This window comes from Aulonocara sp. 'chitande type north' Nkhata Bay, linkage group LG11, assembly GCF_057382095.1.
Source record: "Aulonocara sp. 'chitande type north' Nkhata Bay isolate Kocher_YH1m ecotype deep benthic linkage group LG11, A_spYH_male_GT1.1, whole genome shotgun sequence".
Classification (NCBI taxonomy): Eukaryota; Metazoa; Chordata; class Actinopteri; order Cichliformes; family Cichlidae; genus Aulonocara; species Aulonocara sp. 'chitande type north' Nkhata Bay.
In genome coordinates, this window is record NC_141354.1 from 10,738,357 (window position 1) to 10,755,340 (window position 16,984).

Genomic DNA, 16,984 nt, shown 5'->3' on the forward strand with positions numbered 1-16,984 from the left:
CTAGCGAGCAGCAAGGTGGACTCACACACAGCAGGGCCAGACTGCAGATGCTGTGTCCACGGCTTTGATTTCACATGGAGTTTGACATGTACTGTGCTCATGCACGTGTGTGTGTGTGTGAGACAGGATGAGGGAAAGACAGAGGGGTATAACAGAAAGTACTGATTGTGCTATTTCTTTCTGTTGACCTTCAGAGCCAAGGCAGGTAAATCAATACGAAAAGGGTTCTAGGATGCTGCGTCTGGCAGGTTTTGATTAACTATCAGGCTGTTTTTTTGTTTTTGTTTTTTTTTCTCAAGTGTGTCGTAACCTCCAGATATTTATATGATGAACCTCCAGAGCCACCTCTGAAAGACTGGAGAAACAAATGTGAATGGTTGTGATCACTGGACTTTTTCTAATACAGTATTATATGTGTTTGCTTCTTTTATTTCAACAAAGAAAGAAAATGCCACATGAAATATGTGTGATGTAATGTTCCTTCAGCTGACCTCCATGTTTTGGCTCTGTGTCATCAGGCCATGTTCAGCCTGTGCATGGTGGAGAGCGAGGCAGATGAAGTGACTCTGCAGGGAGTGACCAGCGTCGGACTGAAGCACGCTTTAGATTTCGCTTACACTGGACAGGTGAGTTTGAGCCATCGTGAGCAGACTGACAAAAAAACCCCAAAACAACAACAACATTTGCAGAGATGGAAATGCTGTCGACAGAAAATCTCATGAAAAGAAATCACAGTACACCACACAGAAATTTTTAGATTAATATCCAGAAAGTTATTTATCAGTACATATCATTACATTTGCTAAACTGTGGGTGAACGTCCACTACTACTGTTAAATTGTTCTGATGTATCATTAGGTTTAGAAACCAAGTTCTCTGCCAGGTGACATAGTTTGTTGACTCTGATTTATTGAATCCTTATTTGGCTGCCTAATCAGCCTTACTTTCTACACTGTTTCAAGGCTAAGCTACATTGCCTGATCCCATTTGCCTGATTGGCAGTTTCGTCTCATTTGGACGTCTAGGCCTGCTCAATTGATCAGCCTTCGTTGCTTTAAATTTGCAACCTCTCTGGAATGAAATGCTTTAACCTGTAGTGCAAGAAATAATATATATGTTTTTAATTTAAAAATATACAGTAATAACGCAAGCAACCACAAAATCCCCTGGGGCCCACCCAAACTTAAATCTTCACTCCAATGAAAATACAAGAGAAAGTGATGTATTTCCTTGACTGTTTTATTCAGGAAACATAAACAACACAGTCCTTTGGCTATAAATCACCACCCATCCATATGTAAAGTGTTAAAGCCCATGTGTGACCCACCTGGATGCAAATTTCAATACAAAAGTAAGTAAATTTAGGTCAGAGCAATGAGTAATATCACAAACTAACAACCTCCTATTACCAGTTTTAATTCACTTTTTATCTAAACAAATTAATTTACATATATAAATATGCAACTGTAAATAATTTCACACTGAATTTCTGTTATTACTACAGCCTACCTGCAGTACTGGCCCCCACTTTGGAATTCACTTTGTTAAAAAGATACTTCTGTTAAACCCCTTGAGTTAAAGCTGAAAGTCTGGACTTCAGTCACATCTTGACTGTTTGACTGAGACAAAATCCATCCATTTTTTAAATATACAGTCCTAGAAAACAAGTAAATGGGCTGGCTAGCAGCAATCTCTGAGATGCAAGTTATGTTTGTTTTCCCTACTGTTCACTGAAATACACCGTATAAAGACAACATAAACGCTCAAGTGGTTTAGCAAATTTATTTAGCCAAGCTAACCAAGCTATATAAGCAAGCACAGTGCAGCTACTCAGCATGCTAAGCTAACCAGCATGTTCTTAGTACTGGCAGACAGTAGCCAAACACTAAACTAACTCCCTCAGCTAGCATAGCAGCACACAACATAACTGGCTAACAAGCTATGAAAAATATTTGCAGAATTGATTCCAGTGCTGTTCTTCTTTGATATATACACTTTACATGTACATGTATATTGTTGTTTAAAGAGCTTGGAAAGAAAAGCGTCTGGACTTCTTTGAGTTGCTTGAAGATGTTTCACCTCTCATCCGAGAAGCTTCTTCAGTTCTAAGGTCAAATGGTGGAGAGTCCCAGATTTAAACCCAGTGGGAGTTTCACCCCAAAGAGGGACAAAGGACCCCTGATGATCCTCTACCTAATCACATGAGCCAAGGTGTGAAAGCGGGTGTGGGTCACAATCAGTCAGGGTTTCAGGTGAGCTCATTGTGAAACCTGGTCCCACCCTATCGTGTGATTTCCTGAGGTCAGATGGCCCAGGATGTGAGTGGACGTTAAGGCCTCTTTGACTCCCATCACCCTCTGGAACACAAACTTAGGGTAATCAGGACCCTACACCACCGGGCAGAACATGTTCCCTCTAAGCCTGAAGGAAAAAAGAAGGAACACACACATGTAAAGGAAGCACTTAAAACATGCTTCTATCCTAATTGGGCGTTCATAAAGTCAGCAAAGATGCACAGAAAAGAAGATCAGACACCAGCGAGGGAGGATAAGAAGGACAGACGCAACAACATTGTCATCCCCTATGTAGCCGGTGTATCAGAGAAACTCAGGAGAGTTTTCTCCAAGCACGACATCCCAGTGTACTTCAGACCCAGCAACACACTCAGACAAAAACTAAACACAAACTTAACAATGTGGTGTATGCTGTACAGTGCAGCGAGGAATGCTCAGACCTCTACATCGGAGAGACCAAACAACCACTTCACAAGCGCATGGCACAACATAGAAGAGCCACCTCCACAGGACAAGACTCAGCAGTTCATCTGCATCTTAAGGATAAAGGTCACTCTTTCTAAGATGCCAACGTTCACATTTTGGACAGAGAGGACAGATGGTTTGAAAGAGGAGGGAAAGAAGCCATTTACGTCCACTGTGAGCGACCATCTTTGAACAGAGGCGGTGGTTTATGATACCAACTGTCTGCCATCTATAATCTATAATCCAGTTTTGAGTTCCCTTCCCAGACGCCTTAACGTCCACTCACATCCTGGGCCATCTGACCTCAGGAAATCACATGATAAGGTGATTTGACCTTAGAACTGAAGAAGCTTCTCGGATGAGAGGTGAAACGTCTTCAAGTAACTTAAAGAAGTCCAGACGCTTTTCTTTCCAAGCTCCTTAGACTACGATGACCTGGATGACTGAGAACCTTCACAGATATATTGTTGCTTGTTAGTAAATATCTTGCCAAACAGTTTTTTGCAGTTTGGGACTGTGTTGTCATGCATACCTGTAAATAAGTGTTCATCAAACAGTGATGCTGGTAATTGATTTAAGAACAATGAATGTGTGTATTTATTATTTATGAAAATCAGTTTTTACTGTCTCACTATATATGGTGAAATAACAAATAAAAATAAGATAAAAAAATAATAACATGATAAATGAACACACGTCTGTGTTTTCATATATTAGCAAAGCGAACAAGCACCAGGGGCCTGGTTTTTGCTAGTAGTAGAGACGCTGTGGCTGGTCAAAGTAAAGATAAATTTGACTACTTTGACAGATAACCCTCTGGCATTCAAAGAGCATTATGTAGTTCATAAGATGACCAAGCTGATGTTAGTAGATTAAAAATCCTATGTGCTGGCTATATTTTATAATTAAAGGGGAGTATAAAAACAGCATACAAATGTGAAATACTCAAATACTGTACATTTACTTTAAAGCTGAAAATAACTTAATATTCTATCAGTGCCAAATATGTCACAAAACTAAATAAAAACATGGATTCTGCAGATTACCTCTTTAATCTCAGCAGCATAAGCTCCTACCGCTGGATGACTGAGTGTGCAGGTGCTTTATCAGATTTTTACTATGAACTATGCACCTGCCCTGGCCACTCTGGTTAAAATAAAAACAGAAGAGCACACAATTACATTTCAGTGCTAAAGGTTCTTGTGAGTTCATGTCCTTGTCTTGTCGCCCAGTCGACAAAGAACGAGTGCGTGAGAATTCCTGTAAACCTTTCTTGACATTTTTTGTGCCAATGATTCTTGCTTCACTAAGCAGCCCAGCGGCTTATTTTGTGTACCAAGAGGCCAGGAACTTTGTAATTACTCCTAATTTTATTTCCACAGTGGAAATGAGCAAAGAGTGAGTCGGTTAGCCAGTGTAAGTAGGTCAACAGCAGGCTTGCAAGCCGCCCCGCTTTGGTTGGCTCAGCTCCTGTCTGCCCAGAGGAGATGATAGCAGATGAGATGAGGGCAATAAGCTTACCCCCAGACCGTTAATAATGACCTACTAAAAATCCTTTAGCCACATGTCATAGGCCAGCAGGGTGAAGGAGGAGGCATGCCATCAGTAGCTTCATAGGATTTCTTTTATTTTTTTACTGGCTGCCAACCACAGCGGATCTCTCAATCAATTAAACATCCTGCAGCGCTGCCACAGTTTTATTAGCCACACGGTACCAGATCACATGGCAGAGGACATGCGTTCTGCCTTACACGCATCTTCTTCCATTTTATATCTCCTCCAGGTGAAAGCTAGTAAGCGGCAATAACTGCTGGTTTACACAAGAGCTCATTGTACTCCCACACTGAAGCGGGCACGGAGTTATAAAACTGACTTCTGCTGTGTGAGGTAGAGGTGCTCTAACTGTAGTGGGCTTCTGGAGTGGATAGGAGAGCACGATATGAAGAGAGTTCACTTACTGTTATTACAGTCATCATTGCTGCTGCTGCTGCCTGACAGGATGCTGATTGAGTGAAAAAGGGAAAAAATGCGGGGTTTGATGTTTTTGATAGCATGCTTTCCTCAGTTCATAGTCATAGAATAGATGAAGAGGTGCTTGGAAATTAGTTTTTTCAAATCAACATTTTTATCTGCTCTGTTCTGCTGTTTTTTTTCTTCTCTAGCTCAGTGTATCTAGATTCTTGTTAATGAAGCGAAAACCACTTGCTATTGCTCTCTGTCTTAATATATTAAGCTTACGAGGCCCATAGATGGTGCGGCTTGTTAACTGGATTGCTGCCCAGGCCTGGAAGGAAACCATACTGTGATAAATGGGAATGTGCAGATGCAGCTAATTGTGGAGAAGGAGGGTAGAATTTTTTTTTTATCAGAGCGGCTTGCTGGGAATATTTTCTAAGTGGTTGTATATTATACTATTATAAACAAGTAGCCTGATGATTTCAAATGAAGTGTTTACATGAATCCTAAAGTGGCCAAATAATGCGTTATAATGCAGTGAGAGCAATCATGTAGACTGAATGGACAAACATGCAGTAGAATTAAGTAACACATTTGTATTCAGATCTGCTCATTTTGTTGTTCAGATTCATAAATAATCAGTAGGCTCCAGCAAAATTGATACTCCTGAGGCCTGCTAAACAATGTTCAGTCCATTACTGTGGCAACAGTACCGATGGGTGAGAGAGACAAACGATGAAGTCATTTTTCACACTTTCACTGCTGATGCAGTCACAGCTCTGTGGATATGTAGGGCAGAGCTGCTAAAGGGATTATCAAAGGTTTTGTAGGTTGTTTTTTTTGTTTGTTTTTAAAACCAATCTAAACTGTGGGACAGGTGATTCCACAGGATGAGGGAGATGGTGTCTAGTCTGACTGGGTTACGATTTAAGTGATGCCACCCTCTGCGCAGTTCTCCACCCCTCTGCTCCTAAGAGCTTACGAGAACGAACTGGCTGCGTTACAGAGCGTTATGTTGCATATGGGTGGGTAATATGGAGGAAACAGAAGGAAGCTTTCAGTGCATAATTTTCATCCGCTGCTCATTTAAACAGGAAGCATTTTGGAAGAATCTGTGCAGAAACAATTGCCTGAATATGTTGCTGCGCTGCAAGGAGAATAATGGCAAATCAAGCACAATGGTCAAGCAGGGTTTTTTTGTTTTTGTTTCCGCATCATCTGTTGCAGTGTCCGAAACATTTTTACATTTAACCAGTAGAAATCAAACTTAGCCCAACTAAAGTTAAAATAAGAAAGAAATTACAAATATATATATACTTTTTTTTAGTTCTAAGGTTGTATGTGTTAGGACATGAAAAAATAAATCCTCTTTTTCTCACATGCTTGATAGCTGGATTAATGTCTCTGGGCTAAAATGCTGTGTTTAGTTTTTATCAAATGTAGCATGGTGCATTATGGATAAATATTAAAGACATTATTCCAGAAATCTTGTGGTTCTTCAGAGGGAATTTGCTGAAATGTTCCAAGAAAATTGGATGTGTTCATCTCGACATTTCGTCATTCATCCAAGTGACTTCTTCAGACATTCTGCATACCATAGATAAAAACGTGTGCCTGAACCTGAACAGTTAAAAGAAACAGTGATTATCAATAAATAATATACAGTACAGTACTAAAGTTCAGAAAAAGGCATCACTTGAAAACAACCTAGAGCTCAGCTGCAGTGAAACGGACACTCAGACACAAATGTTAAAAAAAGAAACCTAATGACCCTGTTTGAATGCTCTGAACCAGATTCTGCTGGAGCCAGCAGTGATCCAGGACGTCCTGTCTGCAGGCAGCCACCTTCAGCTGCTGGAGCTCCTCAGCCTCTGCTCACACTACCTCATCCAGGTGCGTGCACAAAGCACAGACGCACACGCGCACATGAATGCACGCATGCACACAAACGTTCACATGTTCTGGTGTCCTTGTGTGTGAGCTGGGAACTGCGGACATTAGGAAAAGAAATCAGCGCAGAAACAGGTTCATGCTACAAAATCCTCATCAGGTTAATGAAAATCTGGTAATAACACTGATGTGTGAGAGGTATGGTCCACTCAGGAACAGTTGCTCCGTTTGATCCTATCTGCCAGTTATATCGGGGGAATTTTTACAAATGAGTCACCTTACTTGGGGTTGAATAGCTTACATAGGTCATTTTACACATTTCCTAAATCATTATCCAAACTGTCAAGTATCTCCTGTGTTTCTTTCCAGTTTTCTTTCATTACTATAGATTTTTTGCTTTTTTTCCCTTCAGAAAATGAAAATATTATGTGTAAGAACTGTGAGCTGTTGCAGTTATTACACCCTAATTACACATTACAATTACACGTTATTACACACCCTAATAGAATAGAATAGAAAAGTTGAATTCTATTCTATTCTATTAGGGTGTGTGAAAGGCATGCCACCTTTGTTAGGAAAATAATGCAATTTTATATCAAGATTATTGTGATTATATTGATACTGACTGCTTGCATATTAAAATACTGACATGATGTCCCCATCTAAACCAGTAAAAGAGCAAATGACTAGAATTGGATCAAAGAGTCCTTTTCTTCAATCTCTTTGTCGTTACCTTTAATTAGGTAATTTCTACTTTTGGTACTTGTGTGAAAATCAGGTGATGTTTTAGGACCTATTTGAGAAATGTAAAAATTCCAAAGGGTTCAAACCTCTACAACAACAGTGTATGTGTTAACTTCTGTTTTCTGCGCTGTTGTTGTTAGTCAAGCTCACTTAGGCTATAATGTGTTAATTAGTGAGATGCAGAGGTGCCTCTAGTTTAACTGTTTTTTTCATTGTTTTCCTTTTGACAGAGACAGGCTCCCTCTGTTTTGGTCTTTGTGTCTAAAGAAATTAAACTGTGATCAATCTTTTCATCTTTAAAAAAAAAAAAAATTGGTGTGTCTTGAAAAATGTCGAGCTATTTCTTCTAAATACCTTGACCGCAAAGTCAGTGCTGCAGTTCTTCCATCTACTGATGGTCTAGTGTGAATGTTTAAAGGTCAGTTAGAGGATGCAAGCCCCAGACCTAGGAAGCGTTTAGTGCTGTTGCTCAAGGACACTTCTGCTGGGTTTATGCCTGTCGTCTACAGCAAGGTACCTCAGGCCAGATCATTTCAAGAATTGGGCCACGCTGACGTGTGTTTCATGCATTTTATCACAAGATGCATGTGTTAGAACAGAAGCAAAGTCGGCTGTCCTCTGGGTATGTAGCGAAGCGCTGCTGTAAATAAAAAGCAACTCAGGTGGAGGTTGCTGTGGAACAGAAATAGTCTAAGATATCTGATACATGGCTTTATAGTAATGGAATCAGTGACTTTTCATAAGATGGATGGATGGATGGATGGATGGATGGATGGATGGATGGATAGATAGATAGATAGATAGATAGATAGATAGATAGATAGATAGATAGATAGATAGATAGATAGTGGTCTTGAGCAGCAACTTTCTGATGTTCCTTCAGAGCTTTTCTTTGGAATTGGCTACTTTTTCACTCTTTTTCCGTGCAGTCCTTTTACCTAACTGTTTTCTGAGGATGTGTTTTGTTTATTAAACCACTTAACACTGATCTATGAATCATTCAAGCATAAAAAAGCTCCTAAAGGATGAACCAATGTTGTGTCAACACACAGCTGGGAGCAGAGCAAAAGAACCTATTTTAAATGACACGTTTAGGCACTTTGTTACATGTTACTGTTGAGTCTACGAAAAATGCTGAAGATCACAGTTTGACAGGCAGAAAAAAAGCTATTAGCTGAAAGCGTGACTTGCATGGTGTGCAGTGTGTCCTAAAAAACGGATGACAGTCTCAGTGGAAGGGTGGCTGTCAAGAAGCTATTCTGAAGGGGGGGGACAGGGAGAAAAGGCTGAGGCATGCCAAATTACACAAGAACTGTACTGAAAATCCAAAGAGGAGCTTTGAATCTATCTGTCTGTCTGTTTATCTATCTATATACAAGAGTGCAGTGCTAGGAACAGCAAAGATACTGCACAGGACCCTAAAGCTCCCAGGCCTCTGGTAGAGGACCTGAGCTTGAAGGATAAAGACTGCCACTTGATATTCATTTATATCATGTTTTATATTATGTTTGGAGATGTTGTCCTCAATTCCCCTCCATGAGGGTATAATCCTTTAACACTGTATTTCAACTCAGGCAAGACTTGGGTCTTACATTAGGACTGTAAATTTAGCTCCAATGTGCCATCTGCTGGTTGTATCATTGCTGGTTTTGTATTAATAATAACCATCCTTCATCATGACTTATCAATCAGAACAATTGATAAGTCATTAGCTAGCAAATCGCTTGTGTGTTCATCACAGCTATCGCATCAGCTCAATGTTCTATATGCAATTTGTTTAGAGTAATGCCGGACTCATAAAAAAGACTTTTCTGTAAACACTTGAAAATCAGGTACATTAGCCAGTCAGGATCATCTGTGTGATTTGTTAGATTCTAATTTGTTCCGCTGAGCATTTGATCAATACATTTCCGTTGCAGTGTATTACATTTTAACATTGACTGGCATGCATGTATGACCTTTGCCACTGTTGTTTGTAAGATTCTCTAAACCCTCATTCAGATTTTTCTAAATTTTTTTTAATTTCACAGTAGCAAAATTGAAATGTAGTGAGCTGTAATGCAATGTTGGTCTTTAAAACCTCTGAGTGTGGCTGATTCATCAAGGTGCTACATTATTAAAGGCCAATCCGTAGGAGAGGGGAGCTGTTTGTGCTGTAGATGCTGCAAGAGAGCCAGAAGATGGCAGTCTTATTCCACTAGTCAGATCTTCTTAGTCTTGCGCCTTTCTCTAACTGTCTTCTAGTATTTGACACGCAATGTTGTCGTGGCACTGAATTCAGACTTAGTGTGCATGTGGCTTATAAATGCAATATGAAGTGGGGATGATCGGCTTCTATTATTTGTAAATGTCACATATTCTCACAACAAAACAATGGCTAACACATAAAGTCTTGCAATTGACACCTGCTAACAAAATGAGAAATAACACAGAGGTACAACAGATGTGAACTGATCTTTGTAAATGAAAGGTTCTCATTAGAATTATAATTCAGTCATTGCTCAAATAAATTTTTATGGACTTTCTATAGACAAAAATCATCCTCACTGTTTACTTTGGTGGGTTTCCAGGATCATGTAGTCTGATAGCTGTCTCTAAAGTTTTTTTTTAACAGACCCTAATGGCATAGACGTCCATTCATCCCCCAGGAGCTGAGCAGCGTCAACTACCTGGAGCTGTACCGCGTGGCTGACTTGTTCCACCTCCCCACCTTAGAGGAGGCTGTGGTGGGCTTCCTGGTGGAGCATCTGTCTGAGCTGAGCCAGAGCCGCCAGGACGAGGCCCTGCAGCTGCCCTACCGCCTCCTCAGGGAGGTGCTGAAGAGCGACCGTCTCACCTCTCTGAGCGAGGAGGAGATTTGGAAGGTACAAGACACACGAGATGCAGCCCTGAAGTGTTAAAGCACAGTATTAATACGCTGATGACAGTCTGGAAAAACAATCATCTGTGATTGCAAATCTGAAGAAATTGCATTTTGGCACCAAATTCATCAAACATACATATACATATATATACATATATATATATATATATATATATATATATATATATATATATATATATATATGTATATGTGTATGTATATATATATATATATATATATATATATATATATATATATATATATATATATATACACACACACACACACACACACACACACACACACACACACACACACACACACATATATATATAAAACACAAACATGTACAGAAATGCATGACACACAGCAGACGCTCAGACTAATAAACAAGAAATTAAACACTGCCATCTGCATCTCGTATACTGTTTGTTTATGTTGATGACAATGTGCAGTAGGAAGGGCTGCGTTTGACCGGGTGTTCGTCTGTCAGCGTATAGTAAGCGTGATGAACTGCCGGCATTGCGGAGTAAAGCGGCAGTGCAGGGTGGGACTCGCCGCTTTGACTGTTCATTTGCTCCAATCAGCCCTCACACCACCGCCACCGCCACCCCCGCTCTCTCTCACTTCTTTTCTCCCCTCTCTTTCTTTCTCTCCTTCTTCTCTTCTCTGATTAGGCCCACCGCGGCTCCATCAGAGCCCCAATCCCCCAGCTGTCACTCGGCCGCCCGTCTGATTGAAAACAATCAGGCCTCTGATGGCACAATTACCCTGACCCTTTAGCCAGCCGCCGCCGCCATAATCAGCCTCTGATTAGGCTGCTTTGGGGCTCCTTCACTTCACCCAGAAGGTTAATTTGGGCATCAGACGGAAGCGAGCGGCGAGCGGGGGCTGTCGTCCGAAAGGGATGGTGGGCTGCAGGGTGGTGGGGTGCACGCCAAAACCGGACTGACCTAGCTCGGGCGTCAATCATCGTCACTCAGAGTTTTCTTAGAGCCTCTCGTGCTCTGGAAATCACATTTTCTCTGCCTTTGTTTTCCCCTCTCCCTCTCTCTCCCTCTCTCTCTATCTTGCCATCCTTTGCTCAGTCTCCCCTCCTCCCCTCACTATCTCTTTCCCTCACCCTCTTCTTTTCTCACACACACACACATACACACTCTCTCTCTCACACACTTTCTCTTTCAGCATGGAGGGGAAGGAGGGAGAAGGAGTTGATTTATTCTGTGCCCCGAGGAAGTTGTGTGATGCAGCGTGACCTTCACAGTCAGCTGCCGTAGTGCGCACACGCATGCTCACACACACACATGCGCACGCACGCACATGCACGCACGCACACTGTCACTTTAAAGCATTGAGGAGGAGAGAGGCGGGGTTAGCAGTGGAGGAAAGGGAAGACGAGACAGCAGAGTGGCACAGTTACCACAAAAAAGACAGAAGCCTGACTTGCATGTTTGTTGCATATTCACACCTTCAGAGGGGACTGAAAGGAGAAATGAGGAAAGGAAGGTTTCGTCTGGATAGCAAAGACAAGGCACGCATCCAGTGTGTGTGCATGCATCACATCTCGACTCCTGTATTATCAGTGCAGTCGTGACATTGACAGTTTTTTCCCCCTGATTTGTTCTTAGCCATCCTCGTGTCCCTTTTCCCCCTAAAAATCTTTATTCCTTTATTCGCTGTAATAAGCTCTCAGTCTCTGCGCAGATTGCGCTAACAACCACTTTGTTTTCCTGATAATGGTATCAGTGATCTCCAGTCATCTCGCCCACATTCACACCTCGTCGCAGCTAAATAACCTTCCATCGCTCTCAAGTTCAATTAAATCCCTTCCCTGCTACCCGGTTCGCCCGCGTTAAACAAAGGAGGCTGCCTGTGGATATTTACAGTCTGAATATTGAATGCTGCTGATTAATAAATGCTTGTGTGTGTGTGTGTGTGTGTGTGTGTGTGTGTGTGTTAGCAACTATGGCTGTAGTGCTGGCTCAATCTTGCCATAATAGCCTATAGGTGTCTAGAAAAATTTCTGATTAGCAGTCCTTCAGTGTTTCTTTTTTCTCTCATATTGGTTTTCTTTCCCTATCTCTATTTTTTCCCAAAGTCTTTCCTACTGATTCTTTCCTTCTACACTTCCCTCTTATCCTAACGTCTTTCCTATTTGCCTTTTGTAGGGACTGGATGAAAAACGACTGGAGCAGGGAGACTTTTGTTTCTAATTTAAAACTTGAAAAGAAACAAAAACTGAGCCATAATGAATTCAAATAATAATTTCATCAATAATACATTCAAACTGAATGAGCAGTTTTTGAATTTATGGAACCATGACAGCATGATGAATATTGTAGTCACTGTTCTTCCTGCTTGCTCTTGGTCTCTAACTGATCTTCTCTTCTTTCTGGATTTAGCTGGTTGTTCTGTGGCTCGAGCACGACTGTCGCTACCAGTACACCGAGGACCTTCTGCAGCACGTCCGCTACGGACTGATGGACGTCCCCACACTGCACCACCTTTCGCGTAGCCATCCTCTGGTCCAGTCTAGCCCTACCGCTGCAGCTCTGGTAGATGAGGCCTTGGACTACCACCGCGCCATCTTCGCTCAGCCCCTCCACCAGTCAGCCCGCACCAGACCGCGCTTCCAGTCCCTCACCCTCTACATAGTTGGAGGTCGGAAGCGGGAGGTGAGCAGAGTCCGGGAGCTGCGGTATTTCAACCCAGCTGTGCAGGAGCACGTGCGAGTGGCGGGCGGGTCGAACTGGAGCGAACTGGTCCCCATGCCTACTGGACGCAGCCACCACTGCGTGGCTGTAATGGGGAACTTCCTGTTTGTCGTAGGTGGAGAGATGGAGCACGCCACTGGGAGGACATGTGCAGTAAGGACCGCCTGTAGATATGACCCCAGGGGCAACCGTTGGACTGAGATTGCCCCCATGAAGGCATGTAGGGAACACTTTGTCCTGGGAGCTCTGGGGCAGTACCTGTACGCAGTGGGAGGCAGGAATGAGCTGAGGCAGGTGCTGCCCTCTGTGGAGCGTTACTGTCCCAAGAGGAACAAATGGATGTTCGTCCAGCCCTTTGACCGCTCGCTGTCCTGCCACGCCGGCTGCGTTGCTGACAACCTGCTCTGGGTGTCAGGTACACAAGGAGAGAACACAGACTCAGCCTGCACATTCGGTCCCATAGATGTTACTTTTATCTCACTTCTGCTACTAAGTTCACACTTTCACACACATTTGCAGGAGAACGTGTCACTGCCAGAATCCTGAGATGTTTGTTTGTGTTCCAGGTGGGGTGACAAACACGGCTCAGTACCAAAACCGGCTGATGGTTTACGACCCAGAACAGGTAGCTGTGGACTGATTGGATTTGTTTCTGTGTGTCGAGGAAATGCATGTTCATTTTCCCTGATTACAGCTGTATACTCGATACTACGGCACACTTTATCACCATATTACCAAAACATACTAAAGCCAACTCGAGCCAGTATTTACATATAAGCTAAGAATGAATTTACTGTGAACGAGGCTGCTGATAGAGACAAAATCACAAAGAAGTATGATTATACGCTACAGTTCATTGTACTTTCAGTGGGGTTTTCTTTTTTTGAACAGTGATTTTGTTTTACTGACAGTAACCTTACTGTTTGCATTCATCTCCTGACTCTCATCAACAGCAAACAGCAGTGATCAGTACAAAAAACAAACAAAAAAAATACCCTTTTACACGCCCAGGTCCAAACAGCTGACACACAAAATTTCCCTCAAGCTTCATATTTTTTTTCTCAGGAGCTTTTGGAGACCAAATGTGAGGTAGATGAGATTATTTGAGTTACATTTTTCAGGTGTTCAGAAACAGAACTCTAAATTGATGGTCTGTGGTGGATGTGAACTGCTCGGTAAAGCGTTTTGGTTGCTATTATGTCAGTGCTGAGAGCTTGTTGTGTCCTTGGAATCCTTATTCAGAGCCACTTATTATGAGACTCATCCTGAGATTTTTCTCTGTGAAAGTTTGTACTGAGGTTAGCTTATAATACAGTTTACTCTGTTTGAATTGTTGTTGACTGATGATGAGACTTTTGGAAAAGTACACACCTAAACATCATCAGTGTAATAATAATGGAGTATTTTTTTCTCTCTCCCAGAAATAAAAGCACACCTTACGTTCTCAATGACGGATAGCACAACAGGCAGGTGTCAAGTGTCTGCTAATTGATTTTCACACTGTATGGAATCAATTAAAAACATCCCAGCCACTCTGATAAATAGTAAAACTAGATTTGGGATGGGAATTGCATTTGTATACATGGTATGATTAATTTGTGCATCTGCAAAGGTGCGCTTAATGCGAAACGACACTTCCAGGACTCTACAGTGCTCTGAAAAACATTTTAAACTGAAAAAGCTGCACTTGTTCAGTCCTTTTCTAATTGCACTGTCATGAATTTTAACATTTAACATGCTAACTGAAAACTTTAGAGTTTGACATGTAGCTCTTGGATTTTTTTTGCATTTTCTCTGAGCACTCAAATGGGGTGAATTTACCCCAACTAGCAAACTGCAAAACCTTTATAGAGGTGGTCATACTTGCTCTGGTCTTCCTTAGTTTTTCAATGTAGAGGCCTGCGAAAACTTTCCTTCACACAAAGCTGTAAAGGTATGTAAAGGTAAAACAACCCCTTTGCTTATTTCAGCAAGACAAAATGTTGCAAACAGTAAAATTTAGTTCCAACTTTTGTCGTGTTTTTTCGGTTATATTTTTGAAATTAAATATGAGCTTTAAATGATTTTGATTCTGTGTGCAATAGTCAAACACACCTTTCTGCACTGGAATGTAGAGGGCTAAACATCAATCGGTTGTGTTTATAGGCAGCTGCTAAAGCCTGTATATAGTACGCGGTGTGTATGTGTGTAATGCGCATATCCATATGGGTCTGTGTTTGTACATGTCTGCGTGGAAGCGAGGGAATGAAGAAACGAAAGAGAGAGGAAGAGAGTCTCATTTGTATTCACCATGAATCTACATTCACCTGCCAGAGCAACAGCAACCCCCCACCCACTCTACCCTCAACAGATGGCCACCCGTCAGCTCCCAGCAGACACACACGCACACACACACTTTCTCTCTCTCATTCTCTGCCTCAATCAAGCACTCACACACACACACACACACACACACACACACAGAAAATACACTTCGACACACTTAGTGAAATGAGCAGGGATCCTCGGTGTAAAATGGAGTGGCTGAAACATATGATTAGAAATAGGGAGGGAAGTCATTAGTACAAACCTGAGCTCCAGTGTCACGTTATTTATCTAGTGCTGAGCATACATCAATTACCCATGCATGGATATGCTTAAATATTAATCTTCGTATTCATCCTCCTTCCCTTTCCACCCTCGCTGTTTCTCTCTGCCTCCCTCTTTGTACTGCATCTCTTATTTTCTCCCTTTTTCACCCCCTTCAAATTCATCTGCCGTTCCCTCCCCATATCTACTCCCCACCACCTTCGCCTCCACCTCAGGACCAGTGGTTGGCCCGCAGTCCCATGTTGCAGAGGCGAGTATACCACGTCATGGCGGCGGTGAGGAGGGAACTGTACGTGTTAGGTGGGAACGACCTGGATTACAACAACGATCGCATCTTGGTTCGCCACATCGACTCCTATAATATGGACCTGGACCAGTGGACGCGGTGCTCATTCAGCCTCCTCACAGGTGGGCAAAGCGATGAAGCCACTGTGGAAACATGCATACATGCTCAGAAATAACTGTGTGACCTGCACAACTTTTTCTGAAATGATCCATTAGATAGAAGCAGAAGCAGCTTTGGCTGTGACAGAGAAATTGCAGCTTTCTTGCTGAGAGTTAGAGGAGATAGGTGATGTCATGTCTGCGCTAACATAAAGCTACTGTCAGGAGGTGGTTAGATTAACTTAGATAAAGACTAGAACTGGGGCAGTTAACTGACTCTATCGAGAAACAATATTTGCTTCTGCTATTCACCTGACAGGATCATGAAATTCACCACTACAATCCATCTTAAACTAGAACTTGTTTATTTAATGCTGGTGTTTTGGTAAGGATTAAAAAAAACGCATAGGGTGTGAACAAAATGCTTTTATGCTGGTGCTCGATCACGATACCTTTGATTTGAGCCAGACTAGCAATTTTTATATTAATAGACCAAAAGACGCACTGCCCACTGCGAGTGACTTTACTAGTGACAAACTGGGTGGGAAATGTTAACGCATTTTGCTTCTCCCATCTTCCTAGCATAAATCAGTTTGTAGTTTTTTTGACCAACAACTCTAATATTCTATTTTTGAGAAGATGTTAAATTGAAAGTGTTAGATATGCCCTACATTATACATACACATAAAGTCTGAGTTAACTAACTCATCTATCATAGCAACATATTGAAATTTCTGTTGTGTTTAGCAGCTTGAACCCGCTCTGTCAGGAGCTGTGGAGCCATAAAAGAGAGCTAACTTAAGACATACAGCATCAAGAGACAGCACCCATTCCTTTATATTTTGGAGACCTTTAAAAAATGTTGTTTTGGGCCACAGTTCTCCAGGCTTTCTGAAGGTCTTTCAAAGTTGATCTTCAGACAATGATTGGTTTTTCATACATTGTCCAGTACTTGAAGCTGGCCGTTTTCAGACGTTTTTAGTTAGTCTAAAAACGTCTAATCTTAGAATTTAAACTGGTTCTTTGCTATTTGTAGGCACTTTGCCACAAGCAGCCTGTTACAAAAAATATTTTTTCCCATTTCT

General features: G+C 41.8%; 1 protein-coding gene across 4 annotated transcripts in view; it reads left to right on the plus strand.

The window, feature by feature from the left end:
* Positions 1-16,984, plus strand: part of klhl32 (kelch-like family member 32) — a 35,679-nt gene that overhangs the window by 13,954 nt on the left and 4,741 nt on the right. For all 4 annotated transcript variants that reach the window (XM_086310535.1, XM_086310532.1, XM_086310533.1 and 1 more), the window contains 6 exons: positions 519-626; positions 6,510-6,608; positions 9,998-10,213; positions 12,615-13,341; positions 13,493-13,551; positions 15,731-15,923. In XM_086310535.1, the coding sequence (XP_086166661.1) occupies positions 519-626; positions 6,510-6,608; positions 9,998-10,213; positions 12,615-13,341; positions 13,493-13,551; positions 15,731-15,923 (1,402 nt within the window). The remainder of the gene's footprint in view (positions 1-518; positions 627-6,509; positions 6,609-9,997; positions 10,214-12,614; positions 13,342-13,492; positions 13,552-15,730; positions 15,924-16,984) is intronic.